This window comes from Excalfactoria chinensis, chromosome 12 (genome assembly GCF_039878825.1).
Source record: "Excalfactoria chinensis isolate bCotChi1 chromosome 12, bCotChi1.hap2, whole genome shotgun sequence".
NCBI classification, from domain to species: Eukaryota; Metazoa; Chordata; class Aves; order Galliformes; family Phasianidae; genus Excalfactoria; species Excalfactoria chinensis.
Genome location: NC_092836.1, coordinates 16732909 through 16750375, shown reverse-complemented (window position 1 = coordinate 16750375; position 17467 = coordinate 16732909). Strand labels below are relative to the sequence as shown.

At 40.8% G+C, this 17467-nt stretch overlaps 1 protein-coding gene across 9 annotated transcripts in view; it reads left to right on the top strand.

The window, feature by feature from the left end:
• The window catches only part of DOCK3 (dedicator of cytokinesis 3), a 140264-nt gene that overhangs the window by 44193 nt on the left and 78604 nt on the right, over positions 1-17467 (top strand). For all 9 annotated transcript variants that reach the window (XM_072347575.1, XM_072347574.1, XM_072347580.1 and 6 more), the window contains exons 7-10: positions 2404-2488; positions 5122-5163; positions 6190-6344; positions 16498-16579. In XM_072347575.1, the coding sequence (XP_072203676.1) occupies positions 2404-2488; positions 5122-5163; positions 6190-6344; positions 16498-16579 (364 nt within the window). The remainder of the gene's footprint in view (positions 1-2403; positions 2489-5121; positions 5164-6189; positions 6345-16497; positions 16580-17467) is intronic.

Sequence of the window (17467 nt, the reverse complement as noted above, 5' to 3'; positions counted from 1 at the left end):
ACAACAAAATGCTGTAAATGGAAGTGCTTGTAAAAGAGAAGAGCTGTCAGAGAGACAAACCAGCACGTTACCTTATTTCGATGCATGATATGTTTTGCTGAAATACTGCTTGGCAGCTGGTGCTCTTATATCCATCCCCACAGTGCTTTATAATACAGAGTGAAAGTGGGCCACTAGCTGTCATTGTCATTTCAAACGTGATGTTGTCATCTTTTGTTGGGAAAAAAGACACAGAAAGAAAAGATTAAATTCAAAAACCTGGACCTCAGTGCACACAGTTGGAGTACTAAAGGAAAAGGAACCTTCATCTGCTGGGAGCAAATATTGCCCAGGATTAATGTGATTTTAGAGAATGAGAATCTTTTGGGCTGGAGATCCATGGTGTTAAGGGATTTAACTAAAAATAGGGTATCAGGTAAGTTTCAAGGGATGCTATGCAGCTGTGTTGAACATCATCAAGTAGAAATTGACTTTGTCGTGTGAGTAATGAGTTCGAGCAGTTTGTCTTCAGTTCTCAAGAGAGTTGAGATTTTGACACCAGAATAAGATCCGGTTATGATTAGATTTGGCACTTTTATTCTGTAAACTTTTGATAGTTCTTTGTAATTACGCGAGACCTGTAAAGCGGGATTCTGTGATGCTGAGCACATGATTAGAAAATCATTTGTTATTACCCCTACATTGAGGAGAAAGCCCTTCACGTGCACTGTGTGTGTGTTTGTGCACACGTGTGATAGGCTCTTCTGGATAAGTTACCTATGCAGATCTAGGAAGATATCTGTAAATTAACATGCTGAGCGTTAACTTTCACTTGAAACACTTTGAAATGGACTCTGTGCTTGTTACTGTTCTGACCTGCTGCCATTTTTTCCCGTGATGTTTTTGGCTTTGTGTTATAAGTGGGCTCCCGTGGTCGCTGCAGTTGAGGATTACTTCACACATACTCAGTCTTTTCTGTTTGTTAATTAAATACAGTAATTTCCATCCTTACAGCAGCAGTTTTCAGATACTGCCTAGGTTTAATGGAAGCAAAGTGTGTGAAGAGTACACAGCTGCCATTCTCACGTATTAGCCCCAGAGCATAGAAACTAGTTTTTGGCATGAAAATTGTGTTGAAGAAGGAAAATGGTTCCTTTTTTCCCCCACTGAAAATGTAAATGTTTTGGGGAAGAAGAACACAGAAATTCTCATTTGTCTGTACAGTATTTTCATGACAGTTCCAGTACTGCCGAGCAGTTGTTTGCCACTAAGTGAGCATGGGCTGAGCTGTGCCTCGAGAGGAGATAGGATGGGCCTAGGATATCACGAAGTGATCTGCCTGGATAAGCAGAGTTTAAATAAAGTCATTAATTTTAAAAACAGGGCGTTGGGAAACTTAAGGGAAATTATTAAGTACAGTGGCCAGCAGTTTGGCTTCTTACAAACCACGGCCTCTTACTTGCTGATCCTTTTAAGCTCAGGAAGAGATGCTGGATTTGCCTGGAGGCTTCTGTTTATTGCACCATACAAAACTATTCGGTGGTACCTGAGAGAGGTTTGTTCAAATAGAAATTCACGTTTGCCATCAGGAAGAATGCTGTGCAGAGCACTTCTCTGATCACCAGACTCAATTGGATTTTGCTTTTGTCGTTGAGTCGGTGACAGGAATGAAAGGGTGCTCCGCAAGGACACCTCTGCTGCCTCTTTTGTTCTTTGAGACTAGGAAGAATTTCAGCGTAAAACATGTGCAAGTGGAATATCAAAGTTATGTGAGATGAAAGCAGGGAAATGGTTCTTTTATGCATTTCTTGGATTGTACTCCTAAGGTGTATAATATTTATTTTTTTATTTTTTTATTTTTATTTTTTATTTTTTTATGGTTTGGTTTTGGTCTGAGCTAAAATCCTGTTTTAGTTTAGGTTAAAACTCCTGTTAGTGTTTTTGTAGTCACGGTCATTGCTTACAAGGCAATGAAGTTGGGAGTTCAGTTACGTCAGCACCAGGAGTTCCACTCAAATCTGCTTCCCAAAGCAAACATCGGGGTTACTGATGGGGAAGTTTTTCCATTACATAGTGAGGAACCCAACCTGAATACTGCAGCAGAAGTGATTGCATTAAGCTTATTTGCCTCCTGCATTACTGCGTAGGAAATGACCATTCTGCACCAACACATTGAAAAATCTTCAACTGACGTTCACTGTTAGAGCTGCACTGAAATCCGTGAACAGGACGTAACGATCTCGGAGCATTTTTTGGTTTGATATTTAGATTTAAATGTATTTGAAAAGATTGTCCGTTCAATGGTTAACAACTGCAGAAAGATTGAAATGCAATTTGGTAGTTCCTTTCTCCTTGTCCTTGAGTGGCTGGTAATTGTAGACACAATGTGCTGTGCTTACCGTTGTTCTTCCTTTTCTTCTGCAGGCATTTGGGCCTAGATTTAGTTCCTCGAAAGGACTTTGAAGTTGTGGATTCCGATCAGATCAGTGTGTCCGATCTTTATAAAATGGTAAGAAATCTGTGGGAGGTTCCTCTGAGCTTTTATATTGAGGAGGAAAGAAGGGAAAAATAAGTATCTTTCGTTATGGATTTTCTTGACTGAAATAATGTGGTAAGCTTATTTGTTTTTCGATGCCATTTAACAGCTGCCTGTGGCAGGTACACTGTTGAGTTCTGTCTGGTGGGAAATGCAGAGTCTTGGAAGCTCCACAGTTAAACTGTGGTGCTGTCTTGCTGAGGTCTGCTCATCCAAAAGTGCTGTGAACCAGACAGATAACCCTGCAAGCTTTATTGACATACAGTAAAGAAGTCTTTGCAGACTGCTGTGGGGTTACTGCATCATTACTGAAGTAACAACAGATATTAACTTGCTAGGAGAAGTAGGAATGTTCCTCTCTGTAAGATCTGGTGTCTTTTGTCCTTACTTCAGTAATTAAAACAATCTTGAACCTGGAGTTGATCAGCAGTTGTGTGAGTCCAGAAAGCCCATGAGAGCCATTGAGGATCTTCAGATAGGGATAAAAATTGAAGTGAAAAGTCTGCTCCTAGGATGTGCACGGATAAGAAGCATGCTTGCTCCCTTACAAAGATTGATAAGCTCACAGATGGGAGGGAGGGAGACTGCTGAATAACTTAAAGTAAAACTCATTCTTGAACACTAAAGCTGTCTCTGGGATGTGGCGGTGTCCCTTAGAAAACATACGTGGTGTCCTTTAGTAGGAGTGGTCTTTTGGATTAATTAGACCATATAACAGTGCATTTCATGTAAAGAAATTGAAATTCTTCTCCATAAGGAAGGACAAAGTATGCTGATCTGCTGAACTGGTTTTTAAGTTCCTTCCTGATTTGCCATAGACTGAGGAGACTTTGCTTCTGTTACTGGAGAGTTTTCCTTCACACGGAGTACAGAAATAACTTTTGCTACAAAATTAAATGGGCAATGACTCACACAATTCAACATGAGTTGCTGACTGGATTACTTTATTACTCTGTGCTTCTTTCCAAAGGTGTTGTGTTGTGTTTTTTTAAAGCTGACCACTTGCAGTACAGAAAATAGGTGATGTTTAATGGTTGGGGTGGTCTGATTACGTGTCCCATGTTACTCCTGAAGAGAATGTCCACAGCACAGGTTTCGGCTCAGATCTGTGCTGCTGTTCAGGACATGACCATTAGTCAGTTCACATTTCACCAGGGCTTTCGTTTGTAGATTCAGGAAGACAGCGCTGTCTAATCACATCTACTAAGGATCCAGAAGGTAATTTCAGGAACCCAAAAAGCAACCAACAGCTCCTCAGCTGAAATTTAGTTTTGTAGCAGCTGAAGATTTTAAAAATTGCTTTTTATTGCATTTTTTTTTTCCTCATGGAGAGAATCCTCTGTACTCATGGCAGAATACTTAACAGATTATCTAATCAGCAGCGAGGTTCAACACCGCAAAATAATCTTGTGGGAATGGTTGTGAGAGCCCAATTACTTTTGCATTTGAACTGAAATGTAGAGCATTAAATGTACCACAGGAAACAGTCTCATGTTGGCAGGCTGAAGTAATTCTAGGCTTTCCCGTCTGTGGCAAGAAATTGAAGCATCTTGCACAAAGTTATTATTTCTCCTGGTTTTCTCCATTAAAAATGTTGTGCATTTCATTTGAGAGAAGGGTTGCTGAATGCAGTTGGTGGAATCTCTTTTACTTTCATCTCTTTTGAAGCTATGAGGTTATCAGATCCTGCTGCTCCTGCTAGAGTGTGTTTCTTCAAAATAAGATACAGGGTATGAAATAGGAGGGTAGAGATGGGGAGAATGAAGAGAACGTGTGTTAGTATTTATTTCAGTTTAAAGTACTAATGGTGGGATGAATATGTGTGGAACAGGCATGGCAGAATCATTAATTATATGGTTTTTAAAGCTCTCTGAAACCTTTTCAATTTAGATTAGCATTTAAATCTCCATTTGGAGATTAAATGGACTTGCAGTCCATTTTCTGATTATAACATTTCCTTTTAGTATGGAGGGCTTTAAATACAGGATCATCCTCTGAGTTCCGCCGCACAGATGTAGCTCAGTGTGGATGTTTTTGTGCAGGTGTTGCACAGCTGCAATTGTAGAAGAGGTTTTTACCTGGTTTTCAGGGTCTTATTTCCTGATCTGAGCAAAAAGTTTTAAAATATATGTATATGAAATTCACCCTTCTTTCTAGAAGTCAGTGTTGTTCCTTTATTGCTTTATTTTATTTATTTATTAATTTGTTTATTAACAAATTCAGCAGCTTCTCCTGGATCAGCATACTGATACATGAGAATTAGGTGACGTATTCACTCATCTAACAAGGAAATACAGATTACACAGTACAGGGTGCTGGGCTTCTGTCATGGTACTGTTGCAACCATGGAAATTCTGTCTAACTTGTGACAGCCATTTACATTCAGCCTTTAGGTGAATGCAACCTGTAAGTTCGATTAGTTAGTCTAACAAGTGACTTAGCTGGGAACAGCTCTTAGCTGAGCTGTGGTCTTGTGAGTGGTGATGTTTGGTAACAATTTTGAGCAATCGTATTTACAAAATACTCTTTTAATGGAGCATAAATGTAGTGCTGGTATTTTCTCACATTCGGAACGGTTTCAGTTTTACTATTCTGTTTCTCCACAGCATTTGTCAAGTAGACACAGCGTCCAGCAGAGCACATCACAGGTAAACATCAGCTACATAACGATTTCTGCTGTTTCTGTTTTTGATAGCATATCTGCATGTGTGAGTTTGATGGAGATCATTGAGTATCCAAAAGAGTTCCTCAAAAGAGCCTTGAAAATAATTTAGCTGCTTCAACAGGTCCTTCTACTTCAGCTCTTTTCCTCAGCTCTCTGTTTTTCTTAAAAGAACAATTGTCTAGTGAGATCAAAAGCCTCAGTCTGCCCATGTGAGTCTTCTTTCTACCTCCTAACACATAAGTTTGGAGGTTTTTATTTTACATACCCTTTCTGTAGTAATGTAATCCTTTCTTGGTCATGAAATCTGGAGCTAATCTTTCCTAGAGAGCTGTGCTTGCACAGGTGCAGATCTTTAAAGGGTGAGGATTTAGTTGGATTTAATTCAGAATCCAGAACAAAAATTGCTTTAAGCTGCATTTTGAAAACTACTACAAATCTGAGGTAAATCTATGAAAATACGAAGAGTGACTTTGTTAGTGTCTGCACAGAGGAGACCAGCCTAGTGAGCTTAGGTCTGTGTGCAACAGGTTTGTTAACATCAGGCTGCAACAGAAATAATGTGCTATGAACAGAAAAGAAAAATTGTTTGCAATTTATGTAATTTCTCCACTGCAGTTTGCCCTGTTGTAAGTAGGTCTTGGTATGTCAAGTCAAAAACGCAACCCTGTCTGCTGTTTGACTTTATAGATTGCTTATGTTACCAATCAACATTGGGATTTCTTTCTTTTATCTGCAGGACAATTAGCTTCTAAACCTGGTTCTAAATGATCTCTGTAAATGAATTGCAGGTGCTAAGAAAAACGAATAAAAAACAATGTTAATGTTACTCTTCATTACTTGATTAGAAGTTCATCTAATGTAAAAAATAGGGTAAAAACTTTGTGGTCTGTTTTTAAGATGGGAGATATTTGAGATGAAGCATTATTTGATGGAGTGAAGTTTCAGTTGAAATCACCAAGTCAATCAAATGTCCTTTATTTGTGACAAATGGCTTCCATTGCTTCATCAGGTGGATACAATTCGTCAGCGTCACGGAGATGCTTGCCGTATGCCAGTGCCTCATCACTTCTTCCTCAGCCTAAAGAGCTTCACCTACAATACGATCGGAGAAGACACTGATGTCTTTTTTTCTTTATATGATGTTCGAGAAGGCAAGCAGATCAGGTAGGACTTAATACGTAACTAAAATGTTCCCAAAAAAAGATGTGAGGAAAGCATGTGTGTTATTGGAGGAAAGCGTATCAGCTGCCATTGTGACACAACTGAAAGAACACTGATAAATTATGGACTGATGGTCCTACAAGGCATGCACGAACTCAGTAATGCTAAACATTAGCTGTGAAATTTGGTTCTTGTAAATAACCAAAGTGTTACAGGAACAGAACAGTTGAGTTGTTGGCAGGTATTTCCCTCTGAAGTGAGGGAAGGGTCCCCAAATGTTCTTTCCTTTCTTTGAAAGAACACTGTGCTGTGCAGGGGGAGCTCACAGTAGAATGGTGAAGGTTGTTGTAACTTTCCAAACTAGATCCCACTCAAAAAAAATAAAAAGTTTCATGTTAGGAAGCTGTAATGACTTGGTACATCTGAGGAATATGTCTGCAACATTTAATTTGACAACTTAAGAATTATTCTGCTGAATGTGGCAAGAATGTCTTCTGTGATACTACATCACGTTCACCATCGCTGCCTGAAAGATTCTTGTACTGATACTGAGTGTGTCTCTGATTTCTCTGTGTGAGAATTAATAGAAAATACCTGTAATGGAAGAAAGAAGAAAAATAGCAAATAAAATAAGCCATAATTATTGAATACCACAAAGCAGTACGATTATTTAGCTGAGGAAAGCTGCGGGAAAGAGGAGCTGACAAACTACTGCTGTGGCTATGGAAGGCCTCAGAAAATGTTTCTGCAGAGTAATTGTCTTGGGCTGCACTTTGCAGAGTATGTTAGTGTGGAGGGGGAGGGCCTTGAGGAGGCTTCTGGCCAGTGATGGAAAAGAAAAAAGAGTAGTTGTGTTTAGGTGTGCTTTAGAATCTCTTTCCTGTGTGCCTCCGGAAATAGTGCATTGAGCTTCTGCGTGGTGCTTCAAAATGAAAAGGACAAATTGACTTTTCAGAGGTGGTTATGAGGTCAGTGAGTTTCTTATCCAAACTGAATTCTCAGATTAACTGAACAAGAAGTTAAAGCATTCACTGCTTTTTATCGGTAGCTGAATTTTCTGATTTTTCATCTGCTTCCACTGACTGCAATGCACAGTGAACAGCATCTCTGCTGCGTGTGTCAGCTTTTGCATTTGCTTGATTTTCCCATGTATCACTTTTCTTGTTAATGCTGCTTATTGTAAAGAAACTGTTATTGTCTGCTTTTACATATGAAAGCTGTGTGGAGAGTCGAGTGGTGTTATTAGAGAGGTGCATTCTATCTTATAAGGTTTCTAATACGAACCCATCTTAAAAGAGGATCTTTTACTAAAAGCAGTTGCTTCTCATCTCTCCTCAGCACTGCCACTCTTCCCATAGTAATCCTTTCAGGCTGGCAGTATCACCGACCAGTCTGCAGGGATGCAGGATTTTCTTCAAGGGTGATCTGTTTATTTTAATAGTCCTTAACAGAAATGAACCTGCTGTGGGTTTTGTTGCTTTGTGTTTGGGTTGGCTTTTTCTAAAAGTTTTCCTTCCCTTTTCCTGCTCAGAAAGAACAAAAGCCTGCCACAGACACGTGGTGCTAGGAAACAGTTTGCTGTCTGAGGTGGTGGATTGCATGTTGTTAACAAGCAGATCTTTGCCTGTGCCTTGAAGTTGCTTTGTGCAAGAGTGAAATGAGCCGATCTCTGAATTAGATCTCCAAACCTGCTCTGGTAAAATAGCTTTTCCCAGGTTGTAGCCAGTGGGAGAATACTCCCTGGAATACTGGAAGTGCAGAGTTAGGACTCTTCCCTACAGTTCTGCTCAGGCATTTCATACCTACCGACTGGCAGGTGAGTCTGGCCTGCTTCTCTTCAGTGAAAATCAGCATCAGCTGCAGGGACCGAGGAATCACAACTTGTGACTCAACATCTCTTTTTTTAGGCATAGTTTTTTGGGTTTCTTTTTGTAGCTAATGGAGAGGATTCCTTTCAGGATCACAAATATCTACTTTCTGTGATGTAAATAACAACAACAAAAAAGCCGTATTGCGGTGTCAGATGTTTGGTGTGGCAGATGGGAGCCCGAGGAGAATGTAATTGGTACTGAGCTGCATTTCTCCTGCTAGCTTTAATAACCTTTGTAACGTTGGGTCGTTTTTCCTCGAGTGTGGTGAGCGAAATGGCAGGTAGTTATTTTAACTAATTTCTGTTTCCATGGAAACAGGAAAGACTGTTTGCAGTAACAGTCTTACTGTAAGCTCTGTAATCCCCCCCCATGGCTTCTAGCCAGGGAGGTAACTTAATAATTCATGAGCATTAAGCCTGAATTTGCTGGGAAGTGAACTGTGTTGCTTGGAGCTGTTTTCTCGGAGTCTGATTCATTTCCCTCACAAATTTGGTGTTCTTTTCTCTAAGATGTCTTTACAAAACACACTCCGCACAGCAAGGCCGTGTCGTTCCCTTCCCTTGTTTTTGTAAGCAGGGTTATGGCAGGTCATCGGGAGAAGACGGATGATGACAAAAGAGGAAAAAGAAAGAAAGCAAAAGGAAGAAACCCATCAGTACTTGCCTGAAAAGGAAGATTTTTAAATAGTCCATGAATCATTGTGCAGACAATTTGCAGAGTTCAGCAGAGGTGATCCTTCTGTCTTGGGGTTCAAGGCTGACCCCTATCGACACTGGATCGCTCACATGCTGCTGTGCCACAGCTTTAGTGCTCATTTCTGGCTTACGTTATTCATGGCAACTGAATTCATACAGAGATGCAGGTGCCTTTCTGTACATATGCTTTCACTTGCACTCACACTTAAACTAAGACCCAGAGACTCCCCCTGTGGCACACTGGGAGATTTCCTTACCAGGTCAGTCTCACAGCAGCTGTAAGGACATAAATTTTTAATCTATTTTTTTTCCCAAGAGATGAACAGAAATTGGCTATTCCGAAAGTTTAACGCACAAGTAGAGAAGAAACGTGAAAAGCTGTTTGCGGTGAGCATCCCTAAATGAAAAGCAAATGAACTGCTTATGGTAGGGGCATGTATATGTATAACATGACATATTTCCACAAACAGGATGCTTCATGTTAGCAGTTCTTGTGATCTTCCCTCAAAGCCCTTTTTTAAAGTACTTACAAACTCTCATGAGAAAGCAAAATTACACTTTTCTCAATGAAAACACTACTTTTCCTTTTCTTCATGTGCCTCGTAGGTGTCACGAACACTTGTACTTTGTGAGGAGTGCTCTTGTTGCTTAAATCATTTTGAGGCAAACAGTAAATGCTGCCTTTATGCCAGCAGGCAGTGACTGAGATGTCAACATGTGCACATTCTTTCTTCGTAGGGATGACACAGTCTGGTTGAAGTGCAGCTTCAGAAGTCCTGATGTGAAACCTTTTTGGAAGGTTTCTACACTGTGTTCTCAAAAGCATCGGTTTTCCCACAGCGACCCCCTTGGATTACAGTGTGGTTATGTTTTTGCATTGACAAATGTGAAAAAGGTTTTGGGGGATGTAGAGAATGGAATGGGAGGTTTTACAGAGAGGTTGGAGAAGCCCCACAAAGCTATTGTTAATTAGATTGCAGCACCAAGGGGAAGCCAGGGCAATGCAGCCGTGGTTTTCTCTGCCACCATACAGGTACCTGGAGAGCTCAGTCAAATGACTGTTGAAGAAAACCAGCCAATGCTGCTGCATTGAGGTGTTGGATCATTTCTGCTCCAATCTCCAATGCAGAGAAGCATTTCCCAAGTTAGTTCCTGCACATATTGACATGTGGAAACCGTACAGTTTAGATAATGTTCCATTTTTTTATTCCTCACCCTTCCTTTCTTTTTAATATGCCAGCAGTTCCTAATAGAGTTCCATTCACTTGGTCAACATGTTGTCCTTGGAGAGCTTGTGCACACAATGACAGGAAGAATTCAGCTTTTCATTGCACTGGTGAATTAAACTGCCTAAAGTCTGGTGTGCACAGCATGACAGCAGCATTTTGAAGGCAAGTGTTGGCAAGCTTTCTGTGACCATAGTAAGCAACTCGCACATCCTGAGTTCTTTGTACCTGAACTGCAACCCCATGCTGTGAGCTGAGCTACTATTAGCATTTTATTAAAATAATTTGTATTGGTATCTAGCCATTAACTTGGTCTTGTAGTGCGCAGAATTGATTCTCAAGTTTTTATCTGGAACAGAAATGATTGTTTTTATATAGCGTCTCAAAATACTGATGGTATTTATTTCCCAACTCTTTATTGTCAGGCAAATTGAATTTCACTAGAAGATGAGAGTAGAAGAGATCACTGGAGCAGGTTGCCCAAGGAGGCTGTGGATGCCCCATCCCTGCAGGCATTCAAGGCCAGGCTGGATGTGGCTCTGGGCAGCCTGGGCTGCTGGTTGGTGACCCTGCATGTGGCAGGGGGTTGGAACTGGTTGAGCACCGTGGGCCTTTGCAACCCAGGCCATGCTGTGGTTTTATGATTCTATGATTTTTGTGAGAAATGAAGTATTGTGCTATTAACCACTTCTTAAATTGTAGGAATATGCATGAGGAAACAAGGTGGCTGTTATTGCCTGGCTACTCTGCATCTGTTAATTCTCTACCCGTGTTCATACAGGGATACATGGTCGGGATTTTTGCCTTGCAACCACACACTCATTAAACCTGTCAGTGAGCTGCTACAAGGGAGCTCACTAATCCATTTGGAGCTCTTTGCCAGGCCTTTTGTTGTTGTCTTTGCATGTTGTGCACAAGGCCAAAAAAAAAACCAACCAAATAAACAAAAAAAACAACAAAAACCTACAGTCAAAAGCGTTAAACACCAGAAGGTCCCTATGGGCATAATGCTACTCTTGCTCACCCTGCAGTAAATTTTGTCCCTGCTTGCCCCTTCCTTCATGCCGAACATGTAATGTCCCAAACCACTGATTGCTTCCTTCCCTTTTGCAGAAACAGATGTCAGTTCAGTATGGTCCTGCTTTTCATACAGTCAAAGGAAGCCAAGAAGTGAGACACTGTACTTCTTTCATTTTTCTTCCTTTCAAGTTAAAGAACAAGAAGCTAATTGACTTTGCTTATCAGAGCAATGTTTCTTGTATTTGAATAGCTTTAGCAATTGCTGATCGTGCCAATGATTGTAAAACTTATTGCTACACAAGAGGTGGTTTCACCATGATGCGAGTTAGCACAGGAGGAGATCTTGCAGTGAAAGTAATTGGAGGTTGCTTGTCGCATGTAGGAACAAGAGGAACAAATAAGCTTTTGTTTAAGATGCTGCAACTGTTGCAGCTCATCTTAGGTCTGAACTCAGTAAGGAAAAGTGTTAATGCTTTCCTGTGTTTTGGTGCATCTCTTATTTCTGATCTTATGCAGGGAAGAACTGGTTTGGCATCTTTTCAGAATAGCTGAAGAAAGGTTTATTTGGCAGCAGTCAGACGGCATCATATGCTCACAACCTCCCCATACCTGATTTCCACCACTTATTTCTCATTAAGCAATTAGTGCAGTTCTGTTTATAAGAAAAATAATGCTTCATGCCTACAAAGGCGGGCAGTTATTTCAATATCCACTTTGCTCAGATTTGGTGTTTTGGTCTCACCAAACTTTAATGCAGTCTGGATTCCATGCATACCTTTTGTGTGGAGAATAACCTTGAGGAAGAGACAGCCTGGAGATGGAACTCCTTCAAAGGAGGTAGGTCTTAAAATAACAAATACATTGATTGAATCCTGCTAGGTTTCTTGACCCTGAATGTGTGTGCCGTTCCTTTGCCTAAGAAGGAATTAAAGCTGAAGGCTGTGGATCTTCAGATCAGTTGGAAACAGAGTTATTATTCCTGGTTTCTTTCTATGTAGAAATAGATTTGCAGCTGTAGAAGGGGGACATCTGACTAGCTGGAAAAATGGGTCAACAGTGTCATGCTGTAAAAGGTTTGCCAGGATATAGTCACGTCATTATTAGCAGTAGGGAGACCTTAGTGGGATGTTTTGGCTGGTTCCTGAAAGCTGTTCCTAAACAGGAGTATCAGGGATGAGAGAAATCCTGGAGCTGAAAAACAGAAATGCAGGTTAGGAGAAATGACTCTTGGGCTAGCTTAGGTTTTTAAGACTGCTTGTTAGCACCGCTGGCTTTCTGTTTGTCTTGTCTTGCAGTGAGATCTCCTCCCAGTATGGTACCACCTCATGTTCCTCAGTGCTCAGGTGCTGTTTGCCTCAAAGTGCCCTTAGTTATTTAGTGACGTGAACTCAGGAGGACTGGAAATTAAAAGAAGGAATTTAAAGGTTGTTACCAGGTGGTGCTGGAATGAGGGGATGGGAGATGAATAGATGGGTGGAAAGAACGGCAGTCAGCTTCATTTGTTGAAAAGCACTGGCATGTGGGGACTGCAACCCAACTGTTCCCTGTGGCTGTAAGAAGAAAAAGGGAAATGTGAAACATTTCCAATTGTTGGTAGAGAAAAACTTTGCAATAGATTGTCAAACGAGCCTCCAGAATATACCGTTCAATGTTTTGAAAGCAGGCCAAGCAATGCAACTTCAGGTAATGAATCAGGTATAAATAGACAGGGACCGTGTGAAAAGCAAGACCGTCCCAGCTCCCAGACCTGTCAGTCCCTTGCTCTGCCATTATCATAGGGACAGCATGCACAGCATTCTGAGGCATACAGCATTGTATTCCACTGCAGGCAGGAAGATGAAATGGTTCTTAGTACTGAAATATTTTTTTCAAAGAAAACCTTTGTTGAAGGTTCAAAAATAGGAACTGACTGGGGATTTAAAATAGGAGCGTTTTCTTTATTGACATCAGTGAAACTAAAAGAGCAGTTACGTCATTATTTCTCAAAGAACATCAGTTTAATGAGTTTTAATTCTGAAATGCTGGTGTAGAGTGCGTGCACGTGCAGTTTTGGTGTGTAGGTACATATTAACACTCACTGTCTGCATAGTAACCCTTCAAATGATTACTCAGATCTTATAAGTGTAACAACCTGAATGCTTTCAAGGGCTTGTTTTATCCAGAGCTGTTAGAGATGCTGCTCTGATTCTCAAACTTGCTTGTATGTTTACCTTGTTCTTTACTTTCCCTATCTGTCCACTAGACAGCACTGAATGGAGGGCTGAGGTGGACCTTTGGTATGGAGGTTGTTGTTAAAATTTGTCTGGTTTTGTCTTAAACTCATATTAACTTCATTTGGGACTCAACATTTTCTGCTGTGGTACTCTTAGTCATGGCTGCTTCTTCAAATTTCCATTTTCCCTTTCCCTTATTGATTCTTCATCTCCCAGAAGAGCTCGGTGCTCTGCAAGTGCTTTGGTTTCCCTTCCAAGCTTCCATCATCTCATTTCCAAATGAGAAAGCAGTGCTGCAGTGACCACCGCAGTGAAGTGACCATATTCCAGTTTTGGCCTCCCCAAGACTTGTGTAGGGGCTGATAACTTCCAGGGGTTTGCAGTCAAACCTTTTGGACGAACATCTTCACCGGTGAGCACCATTTCCCTGCAGATGTGATTCCTGTTGCTTGCAGTCTCCATTCACTGGTAGGCTGATTGCTGCTTGTCTTCTTCCTATTGCTTGCATGGGCTTTGCATTCTGCTGTGCCCCAGGCTGAGGGCTGGATTACATTCCTAGCAGCAGCAGTGACAGAGCGATTTGCCAGAGATCTTGTTTGCTTAACACTGATGCATTTTGTGCTCTTGTCCTTAAAAGTGGGACATGGTTAACATGCATAAGGCATAGTAATTGCTCAGTAAAGTAGCAGAATGTGGCAGATTTGGATTCAATACGTAAACTGCAGTCAGTTGTTTCAAGATCAGTTTTAAAGAGGAGAGATGTTTATTTTATCCAAGTAACCGTTGTAGCTTTGAAAGTCATGATTGTTGTATTGTAAGGAATTGTGCTTGTCCTTATGAAGGGTATACGTTATGCTAACTGTGATTACAGCAGAAATGTGTGCAATCTCCCGAACTTTCTAGGTGAAAGGCAGTACAGTTAAACTTAGAGTAAGGATGAAAGTGAAGTGAGTTAGTTGAAATTAAACCCTCCTTGAGCATTGTTTTTCAGACGGTTGGAAATCCTGACACTTGTTGCAGAGAAGGGCTGTGGTTTAATGTCTCTTAAAGTGGCTTCATGTTTTAATGACATAAAACACAGTTCCTGTTCAGAAATGGATGGCGTTAAGTGAGCCCCCTTGTTACATTCCCCCCATCTACCAGTGGGCATCACTTTTCTGCCCTCTGCTTTCTTGAAGTCTATCACAGCAGGCAGAGCTGGATGCCAGCAGCTGCAGGTGCTGCAAAACCAACACCCGTAGCAGTGTGTGTTACTGTAATTAATGGGTTTTTCTTGGAAAAAAAGGTCTCACTAAAAATTCTGACTTCATTCTTTGTGGTTCTGTGTTCGGTAGCTGGGGGTAAATATGAAGGCATAATATTGTTACCATAATGTAGCTGTTACTGTAATGTACTGAAGAGGTAGTAGTGTACTGCACTTAATGCATCATAACATCCTTATTAAAATATTAGATTATAGTGTGTCACTAAAGCATTTGTTTAAACATTAGCTTACTAAATGATGTCTCCGAAGGTCGTTGTTGGTAAGGAATAATTGAATATCTGTGTCTTGTGGGTTTCTTCAGGCTATGTTAGCAACCTCACAGTTTATAAGCATTTACAGCAAAAGAATTGAAAGTCTTGCTGGAAGAAGCTGTGGGATACGTAGAGAGTGGAGTAACAGGAACAGAGAGAGCCAAGCAGGCAGAGCATGTTCTGGATTGCTTAGCAAGAGAAGCACATAAACAAGCAAAGATGACAAGCAAGATGTGTGAGCCGTACCTAAAGCATGAGGCACCATTCCTACAAAAGTAGTAACTTTGAAAATATGTCAGCATTGATTCACGTTACTCCAAATGAACTCACAGCGTAATGCTGTGGTTAAAAAAGGCTAAGATGTGATGCTTGAATTGCAGAGCTGCGGTTAGTATGGAATTCAAGTGCATAAGACACACATGTAGGCTTATGACATGGGTGCTGCCTGTGCAGGACTGTTACACATTGGTAGAAATGTTTGTGAATCTATGCTGAAAAATAACACTCTGGATAAGTTCCGTGAAGTTATTCCAGCACTTTCAAATGAGTTTCTTAACAGTGCTGAGTTGCTTGTGTGCTTCCAGAGAGAGGTTTGATCACACAGTGTAACCAACGACTGATATCAGCGCCTTGTAAGAAGATGCCTTTTATAGAGGGATCTAAACAGAATAAAGGGTAACACAAACCAGTAGCTGAACATAAAACCAGATGTTTCCATGTCGGTGATAACCCATGTGTTTTGGCAGTGGGGAAGAATAACCTTGGAGCAAGCTACCAAAGGAAGTCATATGTGCTCCGTGCTTTTTCATGCCAGCTATACTGGAAAATGTGTTCAGTCAAATAAAGGCTGCTTGAGTGTACAGCCTAAGGTCAAAAGGATCAGAGTTACAGTGAAAAAGTAATTAGAGGTCTTTATGGTGTGCAGTGCTTTATTTCTGTGAAAGAAAAGAGAAAAAATGGAGCTGTTTCTTTGTTGTACATCAGTGAATTACTGCTCATCTCATTTATTTGCACATGTAACTTCAGTTTGCTGAAGAACAACAGAACAGTGCCTTTGCCCATGGCCTACCATCAGTAGCAAGGACTGCATTTTGCAGTCTCCTTTTCTGCTTTTTTGCTGGTAGAAGCAGTGTAATTGGATAAGCAGTTTCAATCAGTTGCATCACAATGTGTTTGATTGAATGTATTTCTTCTAAAAATGCCATGTGGGTGGAGGTTGCTCAGTTGATATTACAGTTGATATTACTTCTACTTCTGAGTGGATTTTAATGAGCTTTTCTTTCCCAAAAGCAGTATATGCTTGAGCAGGTGTGCCCTACCCTTGCCTGAAGTACTTGTAACACATACAAATCCCATACTTCATATATATTCACATTACTTTAATGTTATTGTGTCATTAATATGCATCACTCTCGTGTTTTCACATCAGAGTACTGACTGGTAAGTTTTCTGTGGTATTCCATGTAATTTTACCTTTATTAACAACTGTTGTTTCATATGGTTTAGGAGTTAAAAAAATAACTAGTGCATCCTTTATTAAAGTGTATCTGGCTGTATTTTTATGCTGAAGTGTGTATCTGAATCTCATTTTTATTTAAATGCTGTTTGCCTTCTAGTGAGAGATTTATGGTGAGGTTAAACAAGAATGGAGGCCCCAGGAATCCAGAGAAGATAGATCGAATGTGTGCACTTTTCACAGTACGTATCTGTTCCCTTTCTTCTCCCCTTACAGTGCTGTGGTTATAGACGTGCTGAGAGGGAGAAAACAGTTCTTCCTTTCCCAAATATGAAGCAGAAGTGGATGCTGTTTCTAAGTTTTGTTCCCATTACAACTAAATGTGAACAGAAAGAAAGAGAAATGCTTCTAAATTGTTTTTACAGCTAAGCAAATATTCTGAAATGCATCCTTGTAACTGTTTGTTCTTATAGTTTGCAAGGTGCTTTTACAACACACACACACACACACAGCTCTCCAAACAAATTTCTGCCTTGGCCCATTTGAGAGTCTGTGTAGCAGCCCTGCGGGCATGGTGCAGCAGGAGCTTTCCAGGTTGACAGCACAGTGTGTGCGTGATGGAATGGGAAGTCCAGGGCTTGCTGCAGGAGCAGCAGCCAAGGTGAGGCACTGCGAGCTGATTTTACTGAAGGAACTGCTGTGACCTCTATAGTTTCTTCAGTAAGCATTATAGACATAGCTGCTCTGAGCTGACACAAAGCAGATACAGTGAGCTGTACCAAGCCCTCTCTAACCATCTGTGCCAGCAAAATAGGATTCCCCCAGGTGATACCTCAGTTGGGAGTGAAATAGCCAGCTAAGGTTCACTTCCTTTCTGTTTTTCAGGCTTACCTGTCACCTGACTGCCTTCTTTGCTTTGTGGTAGTAGGAAAATAGTACCAAGATAGACAGTTAACAAGATAGTAGTTTCAAAACACACAGAGCTCAGTATTCGTGCTTCACTGGTCTTCACTGGACAGTTCTGGTTATGCAGAATTCCAGGTGCAGCTTTCTGGTCTGCTCTGTACAGATTCTGTCTGCATAGCTGCAGTTCAGAACAGTAAGGAAGTTCTGCATGCATCACTTCCCCT